This window comes from Myxocyprinus asiaticus, chromosome 2 (assembly GCF_019703515.2).
Source record: "Myxocyprinus asiaticus isolate MX2 ecotype Aquarium Trade chromosome 2, UBuf_Myxa_2, whole genome shotgun sequence".
Taxonomy (NCBI): Eukaryota; Metazoa; Chordata; class Actinopteri; order Cypriniformes; family Catostomidae; genus Myxocyprinus; species Myxocyprinus asiaticus.
Genome location: NC_059345.1, coordinates 45957834 through 45980125, shown reverse-complemented (window position 1 = coordinate 45980125; position 22292 = coordinate 45957834). Strand labels below are relative to the sequence as shown.

The window sequence follows — 22292 nt, the reverse complement described above, 5'->3', positions numbered from 1 at the left end:
CTGCAGTGTATTGTACATAATCATCATGTTCTGCAAATTTCATGAGAATGTATTTATTATAAACAAAATGGTAAATGATTAAAAAAATCTTCCATGATAAATGTTACATTACTCCTGTTTGGGATTTCAGAGACCCCAGGTATAATACATGATGCAATTAATTTTTACATGCATTTACATTTAGTCTTTTAGCAGATGCTTTTATCCAGAAGCACCTTACAAATGAGGAAAGATATGCAAAGATACTATGGATAGTTTAACTATGAATATGCTTCAGTAATATGTCCATAGTTAACACACCATAGCAGTACACTGCTTCCTTTTGCTCATTTAGATTTGCTTTATTGTATTTAATGTGTTCTTGCCGGAGTCAAATTGACCCTAAGCACAAATATAGCATAACAATCCTGAATAACAGTATATGGTTGTTACAGTATCTTCCTGAAAAGTTAATGCTTTGTGGTAAAACAATAATTCAATCATATTTGTTCCTGGTTTTTATTACATGTAAATATATTTATTTATAACAGTACGTTCATTGTGAAATTATTATTTTTATACACCAATGGTGTCTCTGGGGCCCCAAACAATCAGGAAATAAGCATGAGGTTTAACTGTGCTGACACCTCTTGAATATATTTGTTAAGACTTTACAATAAGTTTCCATTTGTTAACATTAGTTAATGCATTAGGTACCATGAATTTACAATGAACAATATATTCTTTTACAGCATTTACATCTTTTTCTTAATTTTAGTTATAAACAATAGTCCGTCTGCAAAATAAGAGCTGGTCCTGCAGAGCTCTAAGTTCCCTCTGCATGGGCCTCTGTGGTGGTTCTTGGCTTGTTGAATGTGATTTTTTTTAAAAGCATATAGCCATCCAAGCACCACAAGGCTGCAGCCACAAAGCCCACAATCTGTCAACCAAAAGACACAGCAGAGAGAAACATGTTGTGTCATAACGGTACAGTCATCATTATAGAAATCTCTGGAAATGAGAAAATAATCTATAACTGCAGTGTGAGTTTGAAAAAAAGATAGATCTTCAGGAATGGAGAAAGTGAAAGCTTTCTTACCCCTCCGCTCAGAGTGCCCTTTACTGTATATGTAGAAACTGCTACTATACTGAGAATAAACATCCATGCTGCTGCAAAGAATGAGTTGAACACATCCTGTGAGAGCAAAAGTGCATTACTAACACAAAGTATAAAGTGCAGTCACAAATATACTGTTAGTATTATCCAAAGAAAAGTTATCTGAGCAATAACAAAGCTTGATGGATATTTGCACACTGTAAACCCGGATAAGTTCTACTAACTCAAAAATTGATTGCCTCTACTTTAAGTTTCAAAATGTATAAGACTAAAGCATGGATAACTTGTTTTTCTGAAGGACTATAAATTTAACATTTTGATTTTACTCTAATCAAAATATGTGTTTACAAATGTATTAAGTTTAAAGTACTGCAAACTTAACTGAAATACTTAACTTTAAAAAATTACGTTTTAAAATCATGAATATACTCTGTATTAAGTTAATTATTTAAAGTCATTTTTCTTTAACTTTAAAGGCTGAAGTAATGTTACTTAATTTTGTGGCAACTGATTACAACTTATAATAATTTTACAACAAAAAAAGCAAACTACATACAGTAAACATATCCTGAAAATTTAATGCAAAAAGACAAGGAGTACAATATTGATAAAACATGAGGCACAACATGAACATTTAAGACATTTGACAGACAAGCAACCAGCTCATTCATATATCTAAAGAATAACATGAAAGCATGCTGACAAGAGACAAGTCATAAACAGAAAAACACAAACTTAGCAGCAGTATAGTTAACTAAGATAAACTGTCTACAGCTGAACTGATATTGCACCTCCTTTAACTTTAACCATTTTAAAACATGTCTTTTACACTTTAAAGGAATATTCCGGGTTCAATACAAGTTATGCTTGCCAGCATTAATAGCATAATGTTGATTACCACAAAAAAAAATTATATTTGTCCCTCCTTTTTTATTAAAAAAAAATATTGAAATTATGTTTTTGTGGTAATCAGCATTATGCAACAAATGCTATCAATTGAACTTCATTTGTATTGAATCCAGAATATTTCTTTGAACTCTGAAAATGACTTAGAAACTCTAGCAGCTTCTAATTTAAGATTTCAAAAGTGTACTACACTTAATTGGATACAGCAACTGCTACAAAAGAAGCTGTCCAGTCTCTTTGTGTAATTTCACATAACAAGTGAAATTGAAAAAGGTTGGCCATCTCTTTTGGGTAACTCGAATCCAATGCAAAGATCAGTCCAAAAGTTCCGAATGCCATCCGAAAGCCTGGGCAGGTAGGTAATGACTTCATTTTTTGAGAACAACAGAAATTCTGACCAGATTGTAGTGAATTGCAGGATCTGTGAGTTCTCTGATGGCTGCTAACAGGGCAACAGCTGAAACACAAACATCTGGCTCTTCTGAATCTTAAGCTTTAAATGCAGAAATGAGAAAAGTGGCAAAATACCATTGAGCAAAATCTGTTTTAAATTAAATAATGCCCACTTAAAGGAATAGTTCACACAAAAATGAAAATGATATCAGTATTTACTCAACCTCACATTGTTTCAGACCTAAATTATTTAATTTTTCCATGAAAAACTAAATATTTTTTATTCTTTTGATTTCTTTTCACCATATAATGTGTGAAAAGTGATTCACAGCTGTCAAGATTCAAAACAAAATAAAACAAACAAACAAACAAAAAACACCATAAAACTAGAGTAAAAGTAGTCAATATTACTCATACGGTATTTTAAGTCTTCTGAAGCCAGCAACCATACTTTTACTTTGTGAGGTAAATAAACTGAATTTTCTCAAATCAAAGATCAACTCCAGTATACAAAACACAATTCAATATGGCGACAGGTCAACAAATTCAAACATCATTGGTTCTGGTGTCATGGCATTGGGACACAAGACAAGCAATAACATATAAGGCTGGATGTTATTGAAGCTGTTACCACAGTTGAACTGGGCTCTGTACACAGAGTTTATCAATGATTTGAATTTAAAGTGAATAATGAATTTTGGTCTGTTCATGATACAAAGTGGTTGCATGCCTTCAGAAGACTTAGTGTACGATGCACAAGCCAAATCGAGTACATTTGACACTTTGGGGTGCTTTGAGCTTTAAAGTGAGCCACTATCAACTATTATGGCAATCAGTGATTGCAACATTCTTTAAAATATCTCCATTTGAAAACCTTTTTATGGGCTTGGAACGATTTGAGGGTGAGTAAATGGCAATAATATATATATATATATTGGATGACATATTCCTTAAAGTTTCAAAACAGACAGTTTTATAAATGAGTAGATAATGTCATTTACTATGCATGTTTTGAAGAATCTTGAGGTGTCTTCTCTCAGAAATGCACAAAGCACAGTGATTTCCCTTTTACGAATATCATGTTGATCCTAAAAGTACATTTTCAATCTAATGTTAAATAGTGCAGTTGCTGAATGTGTTTTCCTGCCTAAACATAGTGAATTGTCTAAAACCCTGCAGTTCCCACCCATATTCATAACATTTCTTATAATGGTCTGAAGATGTATACTTGTTTATAACTCTTATAATTAGACTTGTTATTGTCAATGTTATTTAAAGTAATATTCACCTAAAACTGATAATTCTCTCATCATTAAATCACCTTTATGCCTTCTCAAACTCATGACTTTTTTCCACAGAACACAAACAAAGATATTTTTATTTAGATATGATGTGAAAAATCTTGACATCTACATCTCCCTTGCACAATTATGATCTGAAGCTCGATTCCATTTGCTCGCACTTGATGCATACACAGTGTGTGTGTACAGAGCATGCACAAACACAGTCAGTGTGTACAGCACACTGCATCAAATGTGAGGAAGTGGAATTGAGCTTCAAATGTTGATTCTGCAAGGAGACTGCAGATGTCGAGATTTACAGTGAAAAAGTAATTACATTTGGTATGTTCTCATCTAAAACCTACCGTATCTGTTTAGAGGATATGAATTAAACCACATGAGTTGTATGGCTTATCTTTATGCTTTATGTCCTTTTTGGAATTTGAAAGATTGAACCCCTTTCTCATTGTATGGATATATTCATATCATACCCCAAAAATATTTTTGTTTATTTTTAAGATTTTCACATTTCAATTTCACAACAAAATTCCATCAAATTAAACTGTGTAATCTTTAATAAATAAAACTTTAATACATTTAATTTGAGTCATTTTAATTATTTGAGTTTGAGACGGCATAGAAGGTGAGTAAATGATGATAGAATTATCATTTTGTATGAACTATTCCTTTAGCACAAGGGCTTTGTCACATTTAAGAGATCTTAAAGAACACCGGAAAAGCCTGTTCCATGCCAAGAACAGTGAGATGCTGATTTTTTTTTTTTTTTCTAAATGAAACATTAAACTGTGAATACAACTTTTCAGCTCACTCACCACTCAATATGGGACAGGCTTATATTATTCTGTATTACATGAAGGCAAGGTCTGTTAAACCAAGGAACAATAATAAACAACTAAGATCATAATACCTTCAAGTCATGAATCCTGAGAATGTCAGCAAGTGCATCAGAAGTCTTTCCTGTCTTTGATGCCTTCTGACGATATAAAGTCATCAGGTGAAAACTGTGGCGGTCAAGTTCTACATAGAACGTGTTTGGAAGATTCTGGTTTGTAATGTGCTGAAACAGTATAGACCTAAAATGGAGTGACAAGAAAGACAAATTTCATTCACAATGGATTGAAAAGACAAAATGTAGAATATACAGTACACATTGCAATTTCATACATAATGTAAAAGTAGGCTATATCTGTGATACCAAACGAAAAGCTGGCCAGCGCTCAAGGATCTCTCTCACCGGTGATGTATTGGTAATGATCCCTTTTGTAGACATGGCATCGGACTAACTTTTGAATAGTATTGAATAAAGATGACTATGTTGCAAATTACAGTACGTGAGTAACTGTGTTGTGGATGGAAATGAGGCTGTACACAGTTTACAGTACCAAGCCATTCCTTTAAATTATCAAACTCGTGTATGAACACAACAGTTCAGATAAAGGCAACTGACATTTGAGACATTATTTCTCTTAAACATGCTTGGCAGTCAGACATTGGGAGGAACCAATTAATTTCAATTTTCCCCATATATATATATATATATATATATCAATGGCTATTCTATAACGTACAATACAGTTACATGTATATGTGTTACCTCGGGAACTTGTACCATGTGAATGGCAAACTACTTCTTCCACTTTAAATTTTGGGCGGGAAACAAGTCCAGTCAAGTGCTCTGAGCTCTCAATATTCTTAAGAAAATGTGAAAAAAAAATAACATAAGTTAGCAGTTCATTTACACAACAGCAACTAATTAAAACTTAATAAAATCACAAAAAAAAAAAAAAAAAAAAATCACTTACTTTACTAAACAAAAATTCTCAATAATAAAATGTTTCTAAATGTGATTTTTTTTTTACCCCAAAACCATCGATCCCAAAAGAGCTGTTTATTCCCACACTGTGTCAGTTAATGAAAATACCATCCTGTGAACCAACAAAAATGCTCTTTGGATAACTGTTGCGGTACTTTTTACCATCAATATTCTCAAATATCGTCATTAAACTGAAGTTAAACTCTGTAAACTGTATATGCAATAAATAGTTCGATCACCTAAACCAGCCAGTCACAACAAGTACTTGTTTGGGATATTTATGAAACATTAACACATACAGTATATGGATAATTTAATGTGTGTAATTTCACATATTTAAAAAAATAACAACACAAGTTCTGAATAAACATGAAATAACTTACTTTTGAATCCAGTCGGTGAGAAGAGAAGCGAGGACACACCTTAATGGTGGAAAATGCGGGTTCTAAACGTTTGTTTATGACGTCACTAATGAGGAAAACCCGCCACTAGAGGGCGTTTGTTACAAATTGAAAAATATAATTATTACTGAATCTGTTACCTAAAGTTAACTCAAAACCTTAATTTTAGTTTAAACAAATTAAAAATACAATTTCTGCTAACTTAAATCCTTGTTAGAGGTTAAGAAGACTTTAAAACTTAAGTTTGTGGAACTATTTAACACATTTTGAATAAAGAGTACTTTGTTTTTCAAATAAATAACACTGTTCGGGTTTACAGTGCATTAATACAATATTATATGTTTAATACATATGTCTCCTCACGATAAGGGGCCAGAAGAAGAAAGTGAACAACTTGTTGAGTTTCAGAAGGTAGAGCAGAAGGAAACCAAGTGTGATGAAAAACTCCATGCATGTTGCCGCAATGTAGGGGGGCCGAGATGCCACTGCATAACACACAAAAGCCACAAAAACACACACCTGATGGGAGATAAAAAATACAGAACATAAGTGTTTTTCAAACAAATCTTTATGATAGTTAGTAGGCCCTAGATATTTTACGTGATTCAAATGAAAGTGAAATTTGTAATGGACATGTACATAATTTAAGATAAAATATTGTGTCAAATGTTATTCCGTGTGCCAATGTTATATTGAACATGGTTTGAATACAATGCTGTTGCTACATTTATGATCATACAAAATGAAGAGAGTGAAAGTTTTTCTTCTTCAAAAAAAAAAGTTCCCTTGGTTTATTTGGTTACATAGTTTTTATTCCTTATAACAAGGACTAATCCTATTTCTACTGTTGTATTAAAAATTCTAAGCCCATGCCAAATATTGTCTGTCAACAATTTTGTGCCAGTGTTTGTTCTGCTTCCCAAAAGCTGTTTAAAGAAAACGTCTCACCATTTCTGCTATTTTCAGTAGACCTTTTGTGGACTTCAGCAAGGCCAAATCAACTTCCATTGTCATTATACTAGGGTCTTTAAGCATTTGTTAAATGTCGATGTCGATGAGTTGTTCTCATTTCACGGCTTGACACAAAATTTACACACAACTTCCTGATTGAGTGTTTCCTCTTAGTCTCAGGAAATGACTACATACATATAAAAATGTTTTAACGCAACAAAGTTTCATTTGTATAAACTGATTTACCATTTGTAGTAAAAAAAAAAAAAGAAAGCTTTAAGACATATGAAGGCTTAAATCAGAATCTAAGCATCTCCGTTTTTGTAAAATCAAAATGACAATAATATTTTATATAACTGTTGCAACAGATTACAACACATACACAAGCCCTATAAATGTACAATAACAGCATAGTGACTTTAGAAAACCGAGATGATAAAACACAATACTGATCATGTTTCAGTTTGCTGTCTGCTTTTAAAACCTGTGTTGAAACATTTCATTATAGATAATCTAGAGAGAATTGTGAGAATTTTTTTAATTTTTTTATTCTAGCAATACTTGATCACTATAATGGGTCATGTCAAAATAAAAGTAATCTCCTTAAACCCTTTTATTTCTGTGATTAATATCATCATTACTTACACTTATGAAAAACAGTCTAATCTGCTCTACTGCAACACTGCTTGTAACGTGCAGTTTTACAGTGGTATTTAATTCTTGCCTCTATTACAATGCAATTGAAAATATTGAAAATATCAAGTCAATTTTAAGTAATTTCAGACACGAATTGGGTGCGATGACATGTTATGCAAAATTATGCAGGTTTAAAGTGTATGGAATGAAATTTGTGTGAGTGTCAGACCCTCTTTGTGCCCTTTTTGTCCTAAAACAGATGCTTGTGTATTTATTTGTTCAGTTAGCTTTGTATTGTACAGTAGGGTCATATTAATGCATGGCCTACCGGGGCTTAAGACTGACAACTGGCAGGGCCCAGTGAAACAGTAAGCCCCGGGGCCCCGGAGTACCTTAATGCGGCCCTGTTGTGCAGTACAATAAATAAGCAGTGCCCAAGCTTGCAGCTTGAAATACATAACGATGTGCAATTACAAGATGTTCCACAACATACTGACATATAAGTAAGCTGCAGTGTTGGGTAGTAACAGATTATATGTGCATGTACAACCTACATGTTGGTAAATTGTAAATTATGCATATTACAGCACTAAGTCATGACTTTATTACAATTTTTAATTTTGCATTTGTACTTGCCATTCAACTCAACTGCACATATTAAAAGTTCAGATAATCGCACAATAATAATAATAATAATTTATATATATATATATATATATATATATATATATATATATATATATATATATATATATATATATATATGAGTGAAGAAAAAAAGGTGTGACTTTTATTTTGACATGCTTCATAGACGATTATTGTTGCAAGTATCATAACGTTGTCTCGATAACACGGAAGTTGTACACAACGCGAGTTCATTCAACGCTTATGTAGCAGTATATGTAAGCAAATATAAATGAAACACGCAAGATGCTTGTTAACTCCCTGAGAGATTTCTGTCGTGTTGTTTTACCTCTTTTTTCACACAAAACCCTGTCAACAAATGTACTTGTCCGTCAAACAGCTGCACTGAAAAGGCATTTAATTGGATATACGCAGAGCTGCAGAATCCACGTCAGCAGCGCAACTTTCAGCTTCAGTAAGTCCTGCACCTGTTTTCAGGGAAATTCAGTTACTTCCGCTCCACATAATATAATGGCTCCCATAGCTCTTATGTGAATTGTTTCATAATTTTGTTTTTGTGTCTTGTTCACAAGTGAAACTGGTTAGAAACGGCGAGGAGAAGAAATCAGTGGTAAGTTGTAACATTACGGTATGTGTCAGAATGAATGAATCCTCTTTTGTGAAAGAGAAACACGTCTACTGCACCCTGCAGAGAAAATAATAATATTCATAATAATAATATTATATTTTTTTCCACATGTTGTACAGATTTGGATAGAGGGAAATATTGCAAGTGGAAAGACCACCTGTCTGGAGTATTTCGGCAAAACAAGTGACATTGAGGTAATACACTGAATTTGTAATAATTAATTAATCGTAGCAAATTATATTTCTTTGACCTTTTTGCCCTGAGCCCCCTTAAAGGAATAGTTCACCCAAAAAAAGATATGATTGGTTTGGGTGAGAAACCGAACCTTATTTAAGTCCTTTTTTTTTTTTTTTTTTTTTTACTATAAATCTCCATGTTCACTTTCTTTCACATTTTGAAAGTGAGAGAATAAAAGGATTGAAGTATTGATCTGTTTCTCACTCACACTAATCATATCGCTTCTGAAGACATGGATTAAACCACTAGAGTCATATGGATTACATTTATGTAGCCTTTATATGATTTTTTGGAGCTTCAAAGTTCTGTTCACCATTCACGTGCATTGTGAGAACCTACAGAGCTCAAATATTGTTCTAAATATATTTGTTTGTGTTCAGCAGAAGAAAGTCATACATGTCTGGGATGACATGAGGGCGAGTGAACATTAAGAGAATTTTCATTTTTGGGTGAACTATCCCTTTAATTGCTGACCTGCCTGAAATCTCTCTTCCTCCCTCCCTCTCTTGTTCTTATTAATTTAAGAGATATCTAAAATGTTTCTTGTCTTACAGGTGCTGACAGAGCCTGTGTCAAAATGGAGAAATGTGCAGGGATGCAATCCATTGGTAGGCAATGTTTTCCAAGGGTGCATTACTATGGTTTCAATAGGCTTTTTCTTCACCTACAGTAACTTGTTTTATACCTGATTTAGCATTGTGTTTCATTACAGTGGAAAAGTTTAAAAGGTTTGCTTACCATCATATTTTTTCTTCTGTTTTGGTTCAGGGTTTGATGTACCAGGACCCAACCAGATGGGGGCTCACCCTTCAGACATATGTCCAACTGACAATGCTGGATCGACATGTAACACCAATGGCATGTATAAATCCTCTTACACAACCCTACAGTTTGGTTCGGATGTTGTATATGCACCTCTTTCAGTTCTGCATTATAGAAACAAAGGAACTTCCACATGTGAATGATGGAAATTGAATGCTAATAATTAATGCAATTGCTTTATTTTATTTTTTCTCACAGTCAGCACCTGTCAGAATGTTGGAAAGGTCTATCTACAGTGCCAAGTACATTTTTGTGGAAAACCTTTATAAAAGGTAGATTATGTTTTAGTGCTCAAACAGCTTAGTCTGCCCATCGCTGAACAAATTACAAAACATTGACACTGAAGAGTTTACTTTTAATACAACTACTAGCACTAATGTTAAATAAAGTTTATTACGTTTGGTTGACAGTGGAACGATGCCTGAGGTGGACTTTGCTGTTTTAAGTGAATGGTTTGAGTGGATCATAAAGAACATAACAATTCCTGTTGACCTTATTGGTGAGACAAATATATCTATGTTGCATTGTTAGATTTGGATAATCTGCAACTATGCAAGTGATTATTTTGTGTAATGTCAATAACACATTTTTGTGACTTGTTTTTTGTAACAGTTTACTTACAGACCTCTCCACAGACGTGCTATGAGAGACTAAAGCAGAGGTGCAGAGAGGAGGAGAAAGTTATTCCTTTAGTAAGTTTAGGATAATATATAGAATAGCTGTAATGTTGTTTTAATTCAACTGTAGTGCATGCATAAAAACTGAACAGAAACAAACCAAAACTGAAAGTCTCACTCTATTGTCAATGGGAGAACTGCAAATCCATTCAAACAATGGCATTTCAGATTTGACCCTGCCGATATTTTCAAACATGATGCTTTGGTTTCTAGCTCCGGGCTGTTACTTTGTCTGTTATAATCATATTTTAAGAAGGCTATATTTTATTTGCATTTGTTCAGTGTGGTTTTAAGAACAATTTTTCCTCATATATTTTTAAAACGGATACTTGCATACTGTCAATGTTGTTCATCACTCTTTAGGAATACCTAGAATCAATCCATAGCCTCTACGAGGACTGGCTGATTCATCAGAAGTCCTTTGAAGTCCCTGCTCCAGTTCTTGTGAGTCTTTGCTATTTTGATAAAGCTAACTTATCATCTCTCCACAAGCTGAACAAATGAATAATATTCCATTCCAGCCTTGAAATTATATGTGTGTTCACATTTGGGGGCAGGTAATCCCAGCGGATCATGATCTTAAGAAGATGCTGCATCAATATGAGGAGAACCGAGAGAAGATACTAATGGCACATTGCTCTTGAGCAACTTTGAAGATCTGAGAGAGAGGATGGTGGCCATGTTAATTCAACCAATATGTTTTCAGCTCTCATATAGACAGATGAAGCAGGCATATACAATATTTTACCTAGAAGCTTTGAATTTATGTTTTACAAACATTCCTCCACATTGTATACATTAGTTCATTTGAGATAGTTGTCTTATTTAAAATGTTTTACTTAAAATGTAAATGCTGTTTTTATGATTATTTTTAAGTATACTTGCATTCATGAACATAGTAAACTTGGTTTAAGCACTGAACAGGAGACAGAAAGTAGTTTATTTCTAGTTTTGTTTTTGAAAACATTCCACAGTACCTAAAAAGATAAACTACAGAGATTCATTTTCAGAGATTTTTTTCGTCATGTCAGTAGAAGTATTCAGATATTCAGAATGCCAGTTGCAGACAATGCAAATGCATTAGAAGTGATTTGGTACTGCATTAACAATGCAATCATCGTACGCAGGCCTTTTATTGTCATTCTGATTGTCACTTGCAGTTTTAGTACCTACTGTACAGATACTGTCACTAACAAATACTATAGATAACAATTGTTAATGTTACTGTGACCAATGTAATTTAAACTGCATAAACATTTTATAATACGCTTTTTTGAAAATACTGATTTTAATACATTGTTGTCTTAAATAGAAAAATAGTTTGCACTTTCCCTTATTATAACAGGTAGTATAATATAGATGCACCAGAATACCATGTTTTGACACTTATTAATCCACATGAAGTTTATCGACAAATATCCAATTATCAACATTTCTGAAGAACAAATGTTCAATTAAGACATGGGTGCACATTTAGCTGTCTCTACATTTAGTAAGGCACAGTCCAAGCTCAAAATTATTTTGATCCAAAACCTATTAAGCACGTTTATAATTATTATAGCAAGAAGCCTTCCTTCATTTGAAAATCAATAATAGAAGTTAATAGGACAGAGGGCACTGTCCACTTTTTCAACTGCAAGATACCATTTCATGCAAAATTGAAATCAGTGCTTCATTAAAGGAATAGTTCACCCAAAAATGAAAATTCTCTAATTTACTCAACCTCATGCCATCCAAGATGTGTGTGACTTTCTTCTGCTGAACACAAAGATTTTTAGAAGAATATCTCAACTCTGTAGGTCCATACAATGCAAGTAAATGGTGATCAGGCCTTTTAATCACTTCAGAAGACATTGATTTAACCACTGGAGTGTGATGAATTACTTTTTATGTTGACTTCATCTCCTTTTTGGAGCTTCAAAGGCCTGATCACAATTCACTTGCATTGTCTGGACCTATAGAGCTGAGATATACCTCTAAAAATCGTTGTTTTTGTGCTGCAGAAGAGAGAAAATCATACACATCTTAGATGGCATGAGGGTGAGTAAATGATGAGAGAATTTTCGTTTTGGGTGAACAAACCCTTTAACAAGTCACGATCATCGAAAAAGTAACAACAAAACTGTATAGATTTCCTATGCTAAAGAGCTAATTTTGGAGGGTCAGTGCATTGTAAATATCTGGCAGTGAGAAAAACCTGGAAAGTATCTCTAGACCATCACATAAGTTTGGAGTAGGTCATCCTCTGGATGCCGCGATGTGGGACTTCTGTGGAGTTGCACACTTGAGCCATCATTGGTAGTCTGATTGTCGTCAGTTGGTGGTCCCAATGCCAGGGGGCATCCACTCAGAGAACTGGGGATATATATTGACTGAGGAGGCTCTTTGATGGTGTTGTCCTGTGTAAGAACAACATCAGATCCAACACATCTATCACAACCTGTGATGTTGCAAACAGGTTCCTGGGATGGGTTGCACAAAATAGGAAAGCCCATGGCATCCGGGGACTTTGTGGGTGGGGCTGTGCTGAGGTCAGTATTTCCACTGCATGGCTGGGCCTGTGCTGTCTCTTCTATGGGGTATTTAAGAGACTCATCTGCACTGGGTTCTTTCATGTGCAATTTCCCCATTTGGTCTGTTAGCTCAACCAGGAGGTCTTCGGTTGAACCTTCACAGTTGTGCTCTTCTAACAGTGTTCTGACTCGAAGCACCAACGATTTGTCATCTGAGGGCTGAGTTTCTACACCTGCATTTGGGATATGTAATTGCGTATTACCCGTGGTGGTCTCAGTGTGCATGTTGATAGACTGAGGGCCACTCATGTCAGTACTGACCTCATGTACTATGGCTACATTGTGGCCCTTGCATCCATCCAACTCCTTGACCTTAAGAGGGTGGTGCATAGATGTTTGAGGCTTCTGAAAAATGGGCTTTTGTCGGATGGCCAGGTCGGGGTAGTTCTCCTGCATCTCCAGGATAGACTTATCATCAGTCATAAATGAGCTGGACAGTCTGTCTGTGTCAGAGATTGTATCTTGAGACTTGTCGAGTCCCATATTAGGATTTTCCTCTGGGTTTACCAATGAGCCCCCTTCAACATGCCCATTATTCTTAAAAACTTCCTCATTTAGATTACAGGTGTCATTAATTTGAACTGAAACATCATCCCCAGCATTGAAGTTCAGAGAAGCAGCTCTGTTTCGGAGAATCTCCAGACATTCTACGTGTGATCGCTGGCTCATGAGCTCGAGGAGGTACTCACATTCTAACCTGGCAAGGAAAATGTCGAATCCCATTCTCTTGGCCTTGTCAGTGTCAAAATTGTCAGACAGTCTATATTCGGTGTCTGTTTCAATGCAGTAGCCAATACTCTGAAGAATGCTCTTGGCAAAAGGCAAAATTGGCTTGATATAATAGACAAAGTGTCCTGTAAATGTCTGAGGAAACAATAAAAAAACATTAACAGTTGGATGTTTTGGAATGTACACTTCAGATCTTTTGGTGTGCCAGTTGACACTAGCTGTACTGGCTTCCTGGTATTGTAATGCAACCATATGTCATCATCATAAACCTCATGTCCTGTTGAGTGAATATCCGCCTTGAGCATATATCATCAATTTGAAATGTATAATCCATTCTCAGAAAATGTCAACCTCAAATGTCAATGTAAGGGTTAAAGGAAGTCAACTAAAACAGCAGTGTAAAGACCTACTGTACCAATGACAGCTGCCACTTACCTTTAATGTTTTAATCTCTTTCTTCCACGGAAACATAAACAGGTTCACACAGAACATCTCTAGTAACTTGAGAGCTTTTATAAAGCCCTGGATGTGTCTCTGGCAGTCTCTGTACTGCACGCACTCGTGCAGTGTCTGATAGACGTCCAGCGTGATGAACCTCTTCCGCAGCTCTTCCTCTGATGATAATTTGCGCCTGGCTTCATCTGCCACCTGTGTTTCTGAACACACTTTAAGACTTCCTTCCGACCAAACTTGGTCGTAGTACTGTAGATACTTCTCTAACACGTCTTTAAGCGAGAGAGGCGTTTGATCGTCGACGCTGTTCGTCATGTTTAAGACAGAAACTGATCAACTTGATCAACTCCCGATGAGTAGTAGATCCAAACGAGGAAGCGAAAGTAGACAGTATGCAAATGAGGAGTGGTGATGATGAATATGCAGGTACTTTCGCCAATACATACGGAAGGGACTCAAATATATATTTACATAATATAGTTTCATAAGTGACAAGTAAATGAAAAGCTTACATTGTTAATGCCCATGACCAAATAAGCGACGCGGTCCCATATCATGGGCATCCGCGATGTGGTAGCGACGTCAGTATATAATCTATCTCGGCCTCAACGCATGCCCTAATATAGTTTTTGTTATTTTTAAAGAACGAATGAATTGCACCAATTGTATTTTTCCATATTTTTCTAATAAAAGCCAAGAAACGGTTGATGGTGTACATGTCCCCATTGTTGTCCCTCGAATGAGGTAAACATTACTGACATCTAGTGCAGAAAATATGTAGTTATCATGACTTGCATGTAAGATAATCACCACCAGATGGCGAAATATTCTCAAAAATTAAACTCAATTGCTGCGTCCAAATAAAGCTGTTCAGGTCAAGTATCCCTGGCTGCAGCTTGCAGAACGGGGCGGGACAACACGTGTGGGCGTGGCTACACGTATCGCCCCGCCCATAACTTACTCTCATTGGCTCGGTCATCTTTTATTGGTGTACATGATAGGAGATGCGTTTTAAAATAGTGTAGCCCGATCATTTTTATTATAGTGCTGTGACTCAAGTAATTTGAAATTGTGTTGTACCTCATGGTGCATTGCAAACAGATGTAGTAGGAGTCTGACTGAGCAGCCCTGTCTATTGCTGTTTCAGTCGTGTTGAAAGTGGAGGGCAAAATTACTAATCCTACTATATGGTGAAGATTCAACTCTAATGCGACCGTAGTCAGTGTTGAAATAATTAGGAAAGATAATTTAGATTTTAGTGCTATGACTCGTAAGAGGCTTTGTGTTGTACCTCAAGTGTCATTTCAAACAAATGTAGTAGGACTGAGTCGCATGGACTGATGAACAAATTGTGTTGATGTGTGTCTGCTGTCATTCAAATCTGTAAATCAAAAAGTTGTGCAATTTCACAAAGGCTTCATTATAACACATGGTTAGAGAAATGAATTATGAATTTAATTAATTATAAAATGTAATTTTATAAAAAAACAATTTGTTGTAATATAAAATTTTTAATATATGACCCAACATATGGGTTATGAACACCAACAGCATCATCTACTGTACATTAACGGTAAATTATACTCCAATTCTCACAAAAGTTATAAAGATGTAATATAAACATATTTTCAAATATCCTAATATTGTGGGACAGAATACAAAAACCCATTTCATTCATTTGTTCATTCGATCATTCGTTCATAAGGCACGTGTTTGTATGCAACGGGCAATTCTCGAAAAAACAGAGAGCAATTATGCTCTTTCAGTCTCCCGGTTTCATCATCATGAGTGATTATTTTGCATGATTAATAACAGATTATTTAATTAACCAAGTTTGCTTTATGCACGCCGTCCTTATCTGCTCGATCTAATGATTACTCTGCATTGTAGGAATTTAGTCTTTTTAATTTATGCCCTCAACAATAGCAAACAAGAGGCTGTTGAACTGATGAAAATTATTATGCCATTCTTGAGATAGTTGCGGTGCTTTCACTCGTATTCTATATTGATTCATATTCATTTCTTTGAAGGATTGTAGACAATTATCTCTCCTCCTCGCTCCAAAAATGTGTGCTCCGTTATCTCGTTTGCCTAAAAAATACTTTCTAATTGACATGCACACAGAAACCCACACCAGTCAATAAATAGTCCGTTACAGCGGAAAATAAGGAATATTGCATGAGGCATACAGGCATGAGCACCAAACACAAAAAAAACACACATACATGATTTTAGTTGGCATTTAAGATCATTTTCACATCAGTTTCAGCCTTTATAAATCCCGATTTGTTCCGCACTTTTAACATAGGATAAAATCCATGATATTTAGGATTGAATATCACATACAAGTACTATAATCAAATGGTTTGGCTCAACTATACAATATCCCTCAAACAATGATAACACACCAGCAATGATGACCACATCTCCTATCTGTTTGTCTATGAAAGATGAACAAGCCAATGAGACTATGTTATGGGCGGGGCTACATATGTAGCCCACCTCATTTTGCAGGCTGCAGCCAGGTCCTTCTCATTCAGGTTATTGTCAAAAACCCGGAAGAGAATTCAGCATGGGTTACCTCGGGATTTTTCGATGGGTTTTTATAATGGGGTTTTTGAACTTATGAGTGAAAGAAGTTCTGTAGTAAATATTACTTGACGATACGTGGACATTTTAATCTACAGCATTACACATAGTCATACCTCAAATGTGAATTCTGAAGTCATATTAAATTATACATAATAAAAAATAAAAACACGATGGCTTCAAAATTCATGTATGAGCTACGAGCTGTGTGTAATTTATGTTATAAAAGAAAAGTTCCACGTATCTTCAATTAATGTTTACCACAAAATGTATTTTACTCATAAATGAAAAACCCCATTATAAAAACCCATAGAAAAATCCATGGCGAATTAATCCTGGTTTATACTTTGGAAGTGGCCGTGCTGTCTTTGTAGATCTGTCTTTGTTGCAAATCATGTAAAAAAGTATACTTCTACACAATCTCTGAGAGACAGGCTTCAAAGTTATCCATTTTAACAACAGTAACCTACAGTAGGTACAGGGTTGGGGAGTAACAGAATACTTGTAATGGGATTACGTATTTAAAATACAAAATATAAGTAACTGTACTCCACTACAGTTACAATTTAAATCATTGGTAATTAGAATACAGTTACATTCAAAAAGTATTTTGATTACTCAAGAGATTACTTTGCATTTTATTGTCATTTGTTTCATTTAATATTAGTCCTTTCAGATGAAATACATTTATACATATAAATGATGAGATCCAAAGTGCATTTGAACAACAGTGAAACACTTTCTTATGATGTGTTACATTCATACGAGCAGACAGAGAAGTAAGTTTGAAGTAAGTTTGGAGCAGAAGAAATAGAAATAAACCTTGTGTAAATTGTCAGCTTTACACTAAGCTAAAATGCTATTTCTAGCCATTTTACATGCACGTTACCAGGCATGATCATTCACGTTGGATCATAATTTCTTTTTTCTATTAAGACCTTTGATATTAGTGCAAAAATCATATTCTTGATAATAATTTTTGTATTGTTTTCCTGTAAAAATATCTAAAAATCCTTAAAACAAGATCAATTAGATTGATCTTGTTTTAGAAACAACACTGCATAAGATATTTAGGTTTTTCAGAGAATGTATTTTTAACATGTGTATTTTGTCTTACTGTACTGGCAGAGTTTTTATAGTCAAAACAAGTGAAAAAATCTACCAGTGCTGAAGAAGTAATCCAGAGTATTTAGAATACGTTACTGACCTTGAGTAATCTAACAGACTATGTTACAAATTACATTTTACAGCATATATTCTGTAATCTGCAGTGGAATACATTTCAGAAGTAACCGTCCCAACCCTGAGTAGGTAACAACTCCTCAGCTGGCACCACTGTATATTGTATATATCAGTGGCTGGCACATGCGATTGTAAATAAAAAGCATCATGTCTAAACCACACCCACTAATAGTTCGAACCAATCATCAGCACTCTTCGACCAGCCGGGTTATCTTGGGTCAAGAATTTCAGAGATGTGCACGAACAGGAGAAATCTCACCAAACGAACACCTTGGCGGAACAAAAACGTCACTGATTTAAGTATAAATTAGCCTATAGACTTCCGGGTTCGCCTACAAATTAACGTCACGGCCGACAGCACTATGCATACTTCCCAATTATACATTCACCGGCCACATTATTAGGTACACCTGGGGCTGGATTCTTGAAAATGTTCTTAAGAAAAAAATTTGGAAAGTTTAATTATCCTAAAGTTTGTAAAAAGTCTCCTAAGTGCAATTCTTGAAAAGTTCTCAAATATTTTCTTAAATACATCTTAATTTTTTTCTTAAGAATAAAATGACAGGCTTTGACATTAGTCTGATCATAATGTATTAGCCTGCTCATGAATTTGCCTTGTCTAATAGCCTACAACAAATTCAATACTTCAACACTGGCAAATCGTTTTTTTTTTTATTTTCTTTTTTTATGTAAAGTGCGTGAGGTGTTAGTTTAATGACACTACCCATCATAGTAGAATTTACTTGTCTGGTTGGTAACAGTTTGACAACTTTTAATTTGACAAGGAGCAAAAAAAGAAACAAAAACTTCAGTAGACAAGAGCTGGAGGTTCTTTTTGAGGAAATGACTGCAAGAAAGTTCTGCTTGGGAAGCTTGATAATTAGATCATGTCGGAAAGTAAGAGGGAGGTATGGAAAAGGGTGTCGGAGGCCATCTCCGCTGTGGCCTACTCAGTTAGGGATGTGGATGGGGTAAAAAAGAAAGTCTTAGCTTTCTAATGATATAATTATTATGTTTCTATGGACTCTAAAGATTGCGGAGAGAGAGTGCTATGCAGCGCATCCATTTGAATTGACTAGCATTAACATTAAGAAACTTCAAATCAACATGTATTGTTTAAATTTTGTGATAACATTTACATGGTTTATAATCTGAAAATAAAATAACATAAAACACAAAACAGACAAAAATGTGTTTTGGTCTAAAAATCTAATTTCTAGGCTACATAAATAGCCATTGTGACTTATGACTGAACTGGATAGAACACATCACATTTGAAAGAACCCAGTAAATTCATTAAATATGTTACCTTTTGGGGTTTAAGACAACTCTTGAGGTTATCTTTTTTTTCCCTCCCCTTTTCTCCCCAATTTGGAATGCCCAATTTCCAATGTGCTCTAAGTCCTCATGGTGGTGTAGTGACTCGCATCAATCTGGGTGGCAGAGGATGAATCTCAGTTGCCTCCGCATCTAAGACCATCAGTCCACGCATCTTATCACGTGGCTTGTTGAGTGCGTTACCGCAGTGACATAGCGCATGTGGAGGCTTCACGATATTCTCTGCAGCATCCACATACAACTCACCACGCGCCCCACCGAGAGCGAGAACCACATTATAGCGACCACGAGGAGGTTACCCCATGTGACTCTACCCTCCCTAGCAACCGGGCCAATTTGGTTGCTTAGGAGACCTGACTGGAGTCACTCAGCACGCCCTGAATTCGAACTCGCGGCTCCAGGGGTGGTAGTCAGCATCTTTACTAGCTGAGCTACCCAGGATTTTTTTTATTTCTTCTGAGAATTTTTATTCTTCTTGAGTTTTTTCTTAAGAACACTTTTAAGAAAAAAAGATAAGAACTTTCTTAAGAAGTTATTTTTCTGGAGTGCAAAATATTTGTAACTTTTTTATTAAGACAGAAAATAAGAAGAAAATGGTAGTTAAGAAGAATTTTCTTAAAAACGTTTCATGAATCAGCGCCCTATACATCTAATTAATGCGATTATCTAATCAGTCAATCATGTGGCAGCAGTGTAATGTATAAAATCATTCAGATATGGGACAGGAGCTTCAGTTAATGTTCACATCAAACATCAGAATGGGGAAAAATGTGATCTCAGTGATTTGGACTGTGGCACGATTATTGGTGCCAGATGGGCTGGTTTGAGTATTTCTATAACTGCTGATCTCCTGTGATTTTCACACATGACTCTAGAGTGTAAAGAGAATGGTGCAAAAAACAAAAAACATTCAACGAGTTCTGTGGGCAAAATCGGCTTGTTAATGACAGAGGTAAGAGGACAATGGCCAGTCTGGTCCAAGCTGACAGGAAGGTGACCGTGACCCAAATAAACACACGTTACAACAGTGCTAAGCAGAAAAGCATTTCTGAACATACAACTCGTCGAACACTGAGGCGGATGTGCTATAGCAGCAGAAGACCCCTCTGGGTCCCACTACTGTCAGCTTAGAACAGGAAACTGAGGCTGCAGTGGGCACAGGCTCACCAAAACGGGACAGTAGACGATTGGAGAAACATCACCTGGTCTGACAAATCTGGATTTCTGCTGATGTACACAAATGGTAGGCCCACTGCAGCCTAAGTTTTCTGTTCTTGGCTGAAAGAAGTGGAACCCAATGTGGTCTTCTGCTTTTGTAGCCCATCCGCCTCAAGGTTTGACATATTGTGCATTCTGAGATTATATTCTTCTCACTACAGTTGTACAGAGTGGTTATCTGAGTTACCGTAGCCTTTCTATCAGCTCCAACCAATCTGACCATTCTTTGTTGACCTCTCTCATCAACAAGACATTTTCGTCCACTGAACTGCCGCTCACTGGATGTTTTTTGTTTTTCGCACCATTCTCTTTACACTCTAGACACTGTTGCACGTGAAAATCCCAGGAGATCAGCAGTTACAGAAATACTCAAACCAGCCCATCTGGCACCAATAATCATGCCATGGTCGAAATCACTGAGATCACATTTTTCCCCCATTCTGATGGTTGATGTGAACATTAACTGAGCTCCTGACCCATATCTGCATGATTTTATATATTACACTGCTGCCACCGATTGGCTGATTAGATAATCACATTAATATGTAGATGTACAGGTGTATCTAATAAAGTGGCCAGTGAGTATATAGTATGCCAAAAACAGCAAGCCAATGGAGGAGTATGTATGAATCCTCAGTATTCATAAAACATTAAGCAAGAAATACCCAGATGACCTACTATTTTTGGCTAAATTATTTAGTGCGGATGGACTGGACACTTTACAATCTCATAATGCAAACATTAAAGCTGAGGAGACATCATGTTCAAAACCGGATTTAAAAGAACAGCGGGGAACCACGAGTTGGGCAACTCTTTTCAACTATAAGTGATACATACAGGTGCATCTCAATAAATTAGAATGTCGTGGAAAAGTTCATTTATTTCAGTAATTCAACTCAAACTGTGAAACTCGTGTATTAAATAAATTCAATGCACACAGACTGAAGTAGTTTAAGTCTTTGGTTCTTTTAATTGTGATGATTTTGGCTCACATTTAACAAAAACCCACCAATTCACTATCTCAAAAAATTAGAATATGGTGACATGCCAATCAGCTAATCAACTCAAAACACCTGCAAATGGTCTCTCAATTTGGTTCACTAGGCTACATAGTCATGGGGAAGACTGCTAAACTGACAGTTGTCCAGAAGACAATCATTGACACCCTTCACAAGGAGGGTAAGCCACAAACATTCATTGCCAAAGAAGCTGGCTGTTCACAGAGTGCTGTATCCAAGCATGTTAACAGAAAGTTGAGTGGAAGAAAAAAGTGTGGAAGAAAATCGATTCAAGAATTTGGGTGAACTTCACAAGGAATGGACTGAGGCTGGGGTCAAGGCATCAAGAGCCACCACACACAGACGTGTCAAGGAATTTGGCTACAGTTGTCGTATTCCTCTTGTTAAGCCACTCCTGAACCACAGACAACGTCAGAGGCGTCTTACCTGGGCTAAGGAGAAGAAGAACTGGACTGTTGCCCAGTGGTCCAAAGTCCTCTTTTCAGATGAGAGCAAGTTTTGTATTTCATTTGGAAACCAAGGTCCTAGAGTCTGGAGGAAGGGTGTAGAAGCTCATAGCCCAAGTTGCTTGAAGTCCAGTGTTAAGTTTCCACAGTCTGTGATGATTTAAGGTGCAATGTCATCT

At 35.7% G+C, this 22292-nt stretch overlaps 3 protein-coding genes across 8 annotated transcripts; 1 reads left to right on the top strand and 2 right to left on the bottom strand.

Moving 5' to 3' along the window:
- Positions 1-124: 124 nt before the first annotated feature.
- LOC127410083 (chemokine-like factor) lies at positions 125-7027 on the bottom strand. 3 transcript variants are annotated; one of them, XR_007892077.1, is made up of 5 exons: positions 5291-6256; positions 4604-4769; positions 3397-3483; positions 1079-2459; positions 867-919 (listed from the first exon to the last, which is right to left on the bottom strand). XR_007892077.1 is itself a non-coding variant. In XM_051645142.1 (4 exons), the coding sequence occupies exons 1-4, from the start codon at positions 6943-6945 to the stop codon at positions 806-808; spliced, it is 453 nt and encodes a 150-aa protein (XP_051501102.1). In that variant the 5' UTR covers positions 6946-7027; the 3' UTR covers positions 125-805. The 3 variants fall into 3 exon arrangements, 1 of the variants encoding a protein (XP_051501102.1); XM_051645142.1 differs by lacking the exons at positions 3397-3483; positions 4604-4769; positions 5291-6256 and adding exons at positions 6274-6429; positions 6859-7027 and having other exon boundaries at positions 125-919; positions 1079-1174; XR_007892076.1 differs by lacking the exon at positions 3397-3483.
- Positions 7028-8347: 1320 nt separating this feature from the next.
- LOC127409975 (thymidine kinase 2, mitochondrial-like) lies at positions 8348-12690 on the top strand. Of its 4 annotated transcripts, none has more exons than XM_051644967.1 (10): positions 8348-8596; positions 8715-8752; positions 8890-8964; positions 9562-9615; positions 9776-9869; positions 10032-10101; positions 10240-10328; positions 10442-10521; positions 10870-10950; positions 11064-12690. In XM_051644967.1, the coding sequence occupies exons 1-10, from the start codon at positions 8428-8430 to the stop codon at positions 11148-11150; spliced, it is 837 nt and encodes a 278-aa protein (XP_051500927.1). In that variant the 5' UTR covers positions 8348-8427; the 3' UTR covers positions 11151-12690. The 4 variants fall into 4 exon arrangements, with proteins under 4 accessions (XP_051500927.1, XP_051500918.1, XP_051500924.1 ...); XM_051644958.1 differs by having other exon boundaries at positions 8715-8770; XM_051644964.1 differs by having other exon boundaries at positions 9776-9865; positions 10028-10101; positions 11064-12684.
- A 12-nt stretch (positions 12691-12702) lies between these two features.
- si:ch211-189a15.5 (uncharacterized) lies at positions 12703-14999 on the bottom strand. The gene is made up of 2 exons (XM_051644903.1): positions 14244-14999; positions 12703-13943 (listed from the first exon to the last, which is right to left on the bottom strand). The coding sequence occupies exons 1-2, from the start codon at positions 14574-14576 to the stop codon at positions 12717-12719; spliced, it is 1560 nt and encodes a 519-aa protein (XP_051500863.1). The 5' UTR covers positions 14577-14999; the 3' UTR covers positions 12703-12716.
- Between the last annotated feature and the right edge of the window lie 7293 nt (positions 15000-22292).